Here is a 9,910-nt window from a genome sequence, read left to right as displayed (position 1 = left end):
CAAATAGTGTTGTGTTGTAATGTATAAATAGGGATGAACATGGTCCTAGTCTCTATCTCAAATTGGACTGGGTTTACACCAGTCATGTCTCTCACGGAAGAAACAATGTTTCTTCTGGTTGCCGTTTGTTCTTTAATGTCAGCCCCTGTACTAACAGGGCCCATCGCAGACTCCTCGTATGTTGCTGCTGTGTACGAGCACAAGGTAATCGTCCATCGGGTCTCTAATGCGTCCCGGGCCGAAGCCTTGCAGCACATTCAGAAGAACCTGGATATCTACGAACAGCAGGCTGCAGAGGCCGCAAAGCAGGTATGTCTGAACAGGAGAGAGTTATAAATGTTTAGTTTTTCAGTCAAAAAGAAGTCAAAGAATGTCGTAGAGTAATAAAGCGTGTGTCCTGTCTCATCTTTCCTCGGTCAGGGTGCCCAGATCCTGGTGTTTCCAGAATATGGTCTGAGTGGTTTCTACCTCGACCGTTCGTCCGTCTCTAGCTACCTAGAAACCATTCCTGACCCTCAGCAGGAGAACTGGAACCCCTGCTTGGAGCCAGGCAAATACAGCAACACCGAGGTGCACACTCGTACTTTTAGAGTTGATGTTGTTACTGAACAGGCATTCTGACAATATGCACTGACATGGAGACACCACCAGGGTGCCAAGAGCCTTCAATAATGCAACACTAGTCTGTGAATATAAATCACATTTGAGTGTGGTTGTGTTTCACAGGTTCTCCAGCGGTTGAGCTGTATGGCCCGCAGCAACAACCTCTACCTGGTGGCCAACATGGGTGACATGCAGCCCTGTCCCCTGAAGACCGATCCCACCTCCTCCTGTCCTCCCGATGGACGCTGGAAGTTCAACACCAACGTGGTTTTCAAGTGAAGTGTAGACTTTAAAATAGAAGTAGTTTAGCTGAAGTCAAGCAAAATGCATCAATACATAATTTCCTAGTCTATGTGAACTGATCGCAGCATCTTCTTTCATACAGGTCAGACGGCCAGCTGCTGGCGCGCTACCATAAATACAACCTCTACATGGAGCCGTACTTTGACGTTCCACCTCAACCTGAGATCATAACGTTTGATACACCTTTTGCTGGAAAGTTTGGCACAATGATCTGCTTTGACATGTTGTTCCACAAGCCCACAGGCATCCTGCTGGACAAGGTAGAACAACCTCTGTACCCAACTCTACATTTCTGTGTTTGTTCTTCTCTTATGCAAACATCCACCTCTCTTTGGACCCCCTTTAGGGTGTGCGTCAGCTGGTCTACCCCACAGCCTGGGTAAATTTCCCCCCTGTACTGGACTCAGTCCAGTTCCACCGGGGATTCAGCTTGGGTGCCAATGTCACCGTCCTTTCGTCCAACCTTCGTTTTGACAAAGAACACATAGGAGGAAGTGGTATCTACACCCCTTTTTCTTCCACCTACCACCACGCCACGGAAGGAGACCCAGAGGAGGGCAAGCTCGTGGTGGCCAGGGTGCCAGTCTTAGACCCAATGTGGAGGGGGGAGAGCACGGCCACAGAGGAGTCCACATCACCTACAGCTGCAACTTCTGGAGCCTGTCAGCATACTCCCGACCCTAATCCTGAAATTGCTTCTTCAGTCCCTCCCTCCTCCGACACCTTCATCGTATCCTTGATTGAAGACCCTTATACATTTGTCCTCTTGAACAAGACAGAGGACGACTTGAAGGTCTGCAATGGCACCTTTTGCTGTCACCTGCAGTACAAGAGGTCACCACAAGCAGGCAGCGAAGAGCTCTATGCATTGGCAGCATTTTCTGGAACACATACTATTGTCAGAACCTTAAACCTACAGGTATGAATCACAGGAAGTGTGGATTGTTTAAAATAACTTTTTTTAAATTGCTCATGCTCACATTTATCACATCTCTGTTGCAGGTGTGCGCTCTGGTCCGCTGTGCAGGATCTGACTTCACTTCCTGTGGACAGCCAGTGGTAAAGGCTGAGTCTAAGATCGACTTCACATTGGAGGGGAAGTTTGCATCTAAACGTGTGTACCCGTCAGTTATGGCCAGCAAGAACGTCATGGAGGAGCCACAGAATCTGGAAATGGCTGCAGATGGCAGAGTGACCATGAAACACTCAAACATGAGCGGTGGGCTGATCAGTGCCAGCCTGTTGGGACGACCCTATCAGATGGACGAGGAATGCACTGGGGAATAGTTGTGTGTGTGTGTGTGTGTGTGTGTGTGTGTGTGAGAGAGAGAGATTTAGCTGTTACACATGTGTATGCTGTCACACAAAACTGCAATAAATCAAAAAGCAAATGTCTTTGTTCATTCATTATTTAATCTGTATAAACATTGGCAGCGTTCATCCTCCAGCCTGAAAGCTTCAACGTCCTGAAAGATAAATTTACAGATGTGCATTTATTGTTTCATAAGACAACATATAAATGCACATCTGTAATTTACCCACACTTGGGTTCGTGAGGCTTTCTTGATTTTAAGGGGGTGTAAGACAAGTGTATAAATATACACACACTAGGCCTGTATCTCAGGATTTTGTTCATTTCTGGGAAGAACATTTTTTTTTTTAAGTCTAGATTATTATTTAAGATGAAAACTTTGAACACAAGCTTTATTCTCAGAGCCTTCACTCTCGGATAAACAACCTCCTCATCCTGCATTAGAAACATTAAAGAAAAGAGATAATAGATCAATGGCCAAGCGCCAAAGAGAACAAAACACTGAATTTATCCAAAAAAAGACGCCTATAAGTATGTAGGATTGTTAAAAAGTGTTCAAAAATATCTCAATATTCAGAAGAAATAATCTGTTTAAAATGAATCTAAATCTCTCTTTTTATACAAACTTCCTCCAGTTATTGTGTTCATTTGGGTTGTCAGCTGTTCTCCAATATCCATAACAGAAACCACAGTGAGGGGGAGTCAGTTCACACAACCGCTGCTTAAGTGTCATATATTCAAACTGTTCAATGGACCCAAATAATGAACTCAGTGACTGAGAGAAGTTTGTGTAAAACGAGTGATTTGGATTCATTCTGAGAACTTTTTATTCAGTTTTCTGTCTGTATCCTGTATTTTTAACACTCATGAAGCTTTGGCGACCCCTAATATGCTTTCACTGTCTCCGTGTTGGTCCTTGCTCCTCTCCTCCAGGTGGAGTCGCTGTAGCAGCAACACACTGAACCGGTTTGTGGAGGTTCTGAATGGGAACCAGAACCTGAAGAAGCAGCGGTACCATATAAAGAGGTGGTTGTGGACCGTGTGTGTTGTGGCAGCAGTTTGTTGAACAGTAGAAAGAGTGTAAAAAGACTGGGTCCCGCTGTATTACTCAGGCTGCACTACAGCGTCTATTCACAGGCGCGATCCCACTACTGAGCGGCACGGGGGCTTTGACCTGCTCCGTTTCCGACCTGGGCCGGTGCACCCCTCCTTAGACGACCTGGTGGTCCCGGGCTCCCCCAGGAGCACCATATCGATACCGAACTTAGTGCGGACACCCGATCGGCATAGTCCGCTGCAGTTCAGAGCTCCTGAGCTCAATCGATCCGCCAGCCTCAGCCTCCCGGTAGCTTGGATTACAGGCGCGCGCCACCGCACCCGGCGAGCATCTCACGAGCTCATCGGGGTTTTGGGATTTACGCAAGTGACGTCATCAGTGACGAAGGCTGATCAATTTTTGCACGGTTCTCCTAAAACCTTATTTCAGTAAAGATCAATCCTTTTTTTTTGTTATTAGAAACTGTGTGTTCGGTAAAATATACAGTATATATATATATACAACATTCAAAACACAGCAGCGGAGACAGGATCTGGAGCAGTAAATCTAAAGTGGGTTTACATCAGTGATACCTTTGTACATTGTACTCTTATATTAAAAATGGACAGATCTTCTCACAAAACATTTTTCAATCAATCGTTTTACCGAATAAAACTACAGGTCAGATGCAGTCAAAATGTTACATATTCACCTGGGGTTTAAAAATATAATGTGGCTCAGTATATTACAGTATAATACTTTTGACAATATATTTTGTGGAGCTGAGCTAATGAATCCCAATAATACCTGAATCAGCTGCTCATTTTTATTTGCATATAGAAGGAGCAAATAAATGTTAATCATCAAACCTGTGAACTGTGAGATTCCACTGATGTGGAAGATTTTCCCTCACTGATAAAACCTTATTTCAATAAAGATCAATACTTTATATGTATTACAAACTGTGTGCTTTAGTGTTGCAGCAGACAACACCAAATATAAAGTCATTCATATTGTTTGTACGTTTGTTTACGTCTTCGTCACTGATGACGTCACTAGCGCAAATCCCAAAACCACGATGAGCTCGTGAGATCCTCGCCGGGTGCGGTGGCGCGCGCCTGTAATCCAAGCTACCGGGAGGCTGAGGCTGGCGGATCGATTGAGCTCAGGAGCTCTGAGCTGCAGCGGACTATGCCGATCGGGTGTCCGCACTAAGTTCGGTATCGATATGGTGCTCCTGGGGGAGCCCGGGACCACCAGGTCGTCTAAGGAGGGGTGCACCGGCCCAGGTCGGAAACGGAGCAGGTCAAAGCCCCCGTGCCGCTCAGTAGTGGGATCGCGCCTGTGAATAGACGCTGTAGTGCAGCCTGAGTAATACAGCGGGACCCAGTCTTTTTACACTCTTTCTACTGTTCAACAAACTGCTGCCACAACACACACGGTCCACAACCACCTCTTTATATGGTACCGCTGCTTCTTCAGGTTCTGGTTCCCATTCAGAACCTCCACAAACCGGTTCAGTGTGTTGCTGCTACAGCGACTCCACCTGGAGGAGAGGAGCAAGGACCAACACGGAGACAGTGAAAGCATATTAGGGGTCGCCAAAGCTTCATGAGTGTTAAAAATACAGAATACAGACAGAAAACTGAATAAAAAGTTCTCAGAATGAATCCAAATCACTCGTTTTACACAAACTTCTCTCAGTCACTGAGTTCATTATTTGGGTCCATTGAACAGTTTGAATATATGACACTTAAGCAGCGGTTGTGTGAACTGACTCCCCCTCACTGTGGTTTCTGTTATGGATATTGGAGAACAGCTGACAACCCAAATGAACACAATAACTGGAGGAAGTTTGTATAAAAAGAGAGATTTAGATTCATTTTAAACAGATTATTTCTTCTGAATATTGAGAGATGAGTTTTAGTGACTTTATATACAATTCTCTGTCTGTATTATGTATTTTTAAACATTTTTTAACAATCCTACATACTTATAGGCGTCTTTTTTTGGATAAATTCAGTGTTTTATTCTCTTTGGCGCTTGGCCATTGATCTATTATCTCTTTTCTTTAATGTTTCTAATGCAGGATGAGGAGGTTGTTTATCCGAGAGTGAAGGCTCTGAGAATAAAGCTTGTGTTCAAAGTTTTCATCTTAAATAATAATCTAGACTTAAAAAAAAAAATGTTCTTCCCAGAAATGAACAAAATCCTGAGATACAGGCCTAGTGTGTGTATATTTATACACTTGTCTTACACCCCCTTAAAATCAAGAAAGCCTCACGAACCCAAGTGTGGGTAAATTACAGATGTGCATTTATATGTTGTCTTATGAAACAATAAATGCACATCTGTAATTTATCTTTCAGGACGTTGAAGCTTTCAGGCTGGAGGATGAACGCTGCCAATGTTTATACAGATTAAATATTGAATGAACAAAGACATTTGCTTTTTGATTTATTGCAGTTTTGTGTGACAGCATACACATGTGTAACAGCTAAATCTCTCTCACACACACACACACACACACACACACAACTATTCCCCAGTGCATTCCTCGTCCATCTGATAGGGTCGTCCCAACAGGCTGGCACTGATCAGCCCACCGCTCATGTTTGAGTGTTTCATGGTCACTCTGCCATCTGCAGCCATTTCCAGATTCTGTGGCTCCTCCATGACGTTCTTGCTGGTCATAACTGACGGGTACACACGTTTAGATGCAAACTTCCCCTCCAATGTGAAGTCGATCTTAGACTCAGCCTTTACCACTGGCTGTCCACAGGAAGTGAAGTCAGATCCTGCACAGCGGACCAGAGCGCACACCTGCAACAGAGATGTGATAAATGTGAGCATGAGCAATTTAAAAAAAGTTATTTTAAACAATCCACACTTCCTGTGATTCATACCTGTAGGTTTAAGGTTCTGACAATAGTATGTGTTCCAGAAAATGCTGCCAATGCATAGAGCTCTTCGCTGCCTGCTTGTGGTGACCTCTTGTACTGCAGGTGACAGCAAAAGGTGCCATTGCAGACCTTCAAGTCGTCCTCTGTCTTGTTCAAGAGGACAAATGTATAAGGGTCGTCAATCAAGGATACGATGAAGGTGTCGGAGGAGGGAGGGACTGAAGAAGCAATTTCAGGATTAGGGTCGGGAGTATGCTGACAGGCTCCAGAAGTTGCAGCTGTAGGTGATGTGGACTCCTCTGTGGCCGTGCTCTCCCCCCTCCACATTGGGTCTAAGACTGGCACCCTGGCCACCACGAGCTTGCCCTCCTCTGGGTCTCCTTCCGTGGCGTGGTGGTAGGTGGAAGGAAAAGGGGTGTAGATACCACTTCCTCCTATGTGTTCTTTGTCAAAACGAAGGTTGGACGAAAGGACGGTGACATTGGCACCCAAGCTGAATCCCCGGTGGAACTGGACTGAGTCCAGTACAGGGGGGAAATTTACCCAGGCTGTGGGGTAGACCAGCTGACGCACACCCTGAAGGGGGTCCAAAGAGAGGTGGATGTTTGGAAAAGAGAAGAACAAACACAGAAATGTAGAGTTGGGTACAGAGGTTGTTCTACCTTGTCCAGCAGGATGCCTGTGGGCTTGTGGAAGAACATGTCAAAGCAGATCATTGTGCCAAACTTTCCAGCAAAAGGTGTATCAAACGTTATGATCTCAGGTTGAGGTGGAACGTCAAAGTACGGCTCCTTGTAGAGGTTGTATTTATGGTAGCGCGCCAGCAGCTGGCCGTCTGACCTGTATGAAAGAAGATGCTGCGATCAGTTCACATAGACTAGGAAATTATGTATTGATGCATTTTGCTTGACTTCAGCTAAACTACTTCTATTTTAAAGTCTACACTTCACTTGAAAACCACGTTGGTGTTGAACTTCCAGCGTCCATCGGGAGGACAGGAGGAGGTGGGATCGGTCTTCAGGGGACAGGGCTGCATGTCACCCATGTTGGCCACCAGGTAGAGGTTGTTGCTGCGGGCCATACAGCTCAACCGCTGGAGAACCTGTGAAACACAACCACACTCAAATGTGATTTATATTCACAGACTAGTGTTGCATTATTGAAGGCTCTTGGCTCCCCGGTGGTGTCTCCATGTCAGTGCATATTGTCAGAATGCCTGTTCAGTAACAACATCAACTCTAAAAGTACGAGTGTGCACCTCGGTGTTGCTGTATTTGCCTGGCTCCAAGCAGGGGTTCCAGTTCTCCTGCTGAGGGTCAGGAATGGTTTCTAGGTAGCTAGAGACGGACGAACGGTCGAAGTAGAAACCACTCAGACCATATTCTGGAAACACCAGGATCTGGGCACCCTGACCGAGGAAAGATGAGACAGGACACACGCTTTATTACTCTACGACATTCTTTGACTTCTTTTTGACTGAAAAACTAAACATTTATAACTCTCTCCTGTTCAGACATACCTGCTTTGCGGCCTCTGCAGCCTGCTGTTCGTAGATATCCAGGTTCTTCTGAATGTGCTGCAAGGCTTCGGCCCGGGACACATTAGAGACCGGAGGGACGATTACCTTGTGCTCGTACACAGCAGCAACATACGAGGAGTCTGCGATGGGCCCTGTTAGTACAGGGGCTGACATTAAAGAACAAACGGCAACCAGAAGAAACATTGTTTCTTCCGTGAGAGACATGACTGGTGTAAACCCAGTCCAATTTGAGATAGAGACTAGGACCATGTTCATCCCTATTTATACATTACAACACAACACTATTTGGCAACTTCTTATCACCTCTAAATAAACAGAAAACTCAGCTGAATCATCTCTGTATACCTCTGTCTCAAGTTGGACCCAGTTGGATTACAGAGCTGATAAAGCCCAGTGTGTTTAGAGGTGAAAAGAAGTTGCAAAATAGTGTTGTGTTGTACTGTATATTTTACTGTATGTACAGGGTCCTAGTTTGTGCAGCAGGTCCATGTATATATATATATGTATCCCTGAATAGATCATCCACTTACATCATTGTCCCTGTTTTCTCTCTCATTGCAAATTCCATATAGATCACTATTACCTATAACTCGGATAACCAGGGTCACAACATAACCATATGTTCAGCCCCAAACAAACTATTTACACATGTGAACATACCAATCAGACTCAATCACTACGTCTGAGATGCAAAAGGACTGCTCACGTAAGTCTGCCAAAGGAAAGATTGACCCACATAGAGCAGATAAAGGCCCACCGAGATGTAAAGTGGCCACTCAGGTCGCTAAGCTGACCAAAGCATGTAGCCCAAATGGTATTCATCTACTGGTGAGTCACACAAAAGCACTCGCTCACCAAAGGAGGGGACTGGGATGAACATGTAGCCTCCCGACCATAAGGCCCACGAGGTAGCCAGCAAGCCAGTGTCAAGTGTGCCTGAGCCCCAGATGGGAAGGCGCATCCAAAAGACTGATAGCTGATCAGTCATACCTGGTTGTATTTCATGTATCAGTCACTACTTATAGCACTGATTTACATCTTTCTTTGTATTTTGGTATGTCTTTGTGTTACTTTAAAACTTATTTGTGTGGTCTCCCTTGTTCTGTCTGGACTTTCAGCTGGTTCATGACAACACCATCCCAAACCTCCACCTACAACCTCTATTAGCCACTTGAACAGCCCCACTCCACCTGCAATCTCTGTCTTGTGTCTTGCAACGAGAAAATGCTTTAAATTATTATCATTTCATAATTTATTATTAATTTATGTTTTTGCATTAACCAATAGTCTGTTCATTGTCTAGTTTTCCTGCATGATGTTACTATAATAATTGTCAAAATGCCACAGTAGAAAATATAAATGTTTATCGAATTATCTTCTATTTCTTCTTTCTCAGTGCTCTAAAAAGCCGTAATTAAATTGTATTTTGAACTGATTATTTGCTTGTTTGTGAGTGTAAATAACAAGTGCAGGTTAATTTGATCCGTACAGTTATACATCTGGACCATATTCCACTTTATTGTACATAGTGTCTTTTATATATACCTTTTGTATTTTTATTTTATTATATTTTATTGTATTTTATTATTTCTCTACTCTTGCACTACCTGTCCCCTGTGCTGCTGTGCCAAATTTATATTTTCCCCGACAGCTGACAAATACAGGAGTATCTTATCTTATTTGACTCTGTGTTTTTCACTGTAATAGGAGGTTTTTCTTTGGAAAGAAGACACACCTATATACACCCCCCACAATGCAAGTTCAAACCCCGGAGTTAGGCAAACAAAATGGGCAAACAGAATGCCAGGGGTCAGGGATTAATTTTAGTGGATAACATGATTTTTGTATCCGCTTATAATGCATATGGAGGTGTGATTATCTTTTATAAGGCTCTAGGTTTTTTATTTATTTATTTCACCAGCACAATTAGCTTCTTTTCTCTTATTTGTGATTCTGCTGATGTGTTTTATGTGCAAATACATAAATCCAAATGGCATGAAAACTAAAACCAGATGAATACAAACTAAGAGTTGTGACAGTTAAAGAGTGAAAGCAGATTTATATTTTACTGAGCACACAGTATCTAATAAATAAAGCAAAGTAAGCTATATTACTTTTTACATTTTACAGAAGAAAACTACAGATACAGTCATAATGATACATATGCACTGGGGGTTTAACAATATAATGTGCTCAATATATCACAGTATAAT

The 9,910-nt window shown here is 43.7% G+C and overlaps 2 protein-coding genes across 2 annotated transcripts; one reads left to right on the top strand and one right to left on the bottom strand.

The window, feature by feature from the left end:
• The first annotated feature begins 50 nt into the window (after positions 1-50).
• LOC127375999 (biotinidase-like) lies at positions 51-2,297 on the top strand. The gene is made up of 6 exons (XM_051422466.1): positions 51-309; positions 421-570; positions 727-878; positions 989-1,166; positions 1,253-1,825; positions 1,909-2,297. Exons 1-6 carry the CDS (start codon positions 85-87, stop codon positions 2,191-2,193), a joined length of 1,563 nt encoding a protein of 520 aa, XP_051278426.1. The 5' UTR covers positions 51-84; the 3' UTR covers positions 2,194-2,297.
• Positions 2,298-5,698: 3,401 nt separating this feature from the next.
• On the bottom strand, positions 5,699-7,942 carry LOC127351033 (biotinidase-like). The gene is made up of 6 exons (XM_051378200.1): positions 7,677-7,942; positions 7,416-7,565; positions 7,108-7,259; positions 6,820-6,997; positions 6,161-6,733; positions 5,699-6,077 (listed from the first exon to the last, which is right to left on the bottom strand). The coding sequence occupies exons 1-6, from the start codon at positions 7,899-7,901 to the stop codon at positions 5,793-5,795; spliced, it is 1,563 nt and encodes a 520-aa protein (XP_051234160.1). The 5' UTR covers positions 7,902-7,942; the 3' UTR covers positions 5,699-5,792.
• Positions 7,943-9,910: the final 1,968 nt, after the last annotated feature.

Source organism: Dicentrarchus labrax, unplaced genomic scaffold (genome assembly GCF_905237075.1).
Source record: "Dicentrarchus labrax unplaced genomic scaffold, dlabrax2021, whole genome shotgun sequence".
In the NCBI taxonomy this organism is placed as follows: Eukaryota; Metazoa; Chordata; class Actinopteri; family Moronidae; genus Dicentrarchus; species Dicentrarchus labrax.
The sequence above is the reverse complement of the archived record's forward strand: the minus strand, read 5'-3'. Positions and strand labels throughout refer to the sequence as shown.

Coding starts and splice junctions, on each gene's coding strand:
- LOC127375999 (XM_051422466.1), top strand. CDS start 85: ATGTCTCTCACGGAAGAAACAATGTTTCTTCTGGTTGCCGTTTGTTCT. Junction 571..726: donor GCAAATACAGCAACACCGAG/GTGCACACTCGT, acceptor TGTGTTTCACAG/GTTCTCCAGCGGTTGAGCTG. Junction 879..988: donor AACACCAACGTGGTTTTCAA/GTGAAGTGTAGA, acceptor TCTTTCATACAG/GTCAGACGGCCAGCTGCTGG.
- LOC127351033 (XM_051378200.1), bottom strand. CDS start 7,901: ATGTCTCTCACGGAAGAAACAATGTTTCTTCTGGTTGCCGTTTGTTCT. Junction 7,566..7,676: donor CTGCAGAGGCCGCAAAGCAG/GTATGTCTGAAC, acceptor TTCCTCGGTCAG/GGTGCCCAGATCCTGGTGTT. Junction 6,078..6,160: donor TCAGAACCTTAAACCTACAG/GTATGAATCACA, acceptor TCTCTGTTGCAG/GTGTGCGCTCTGGTCCGCTG.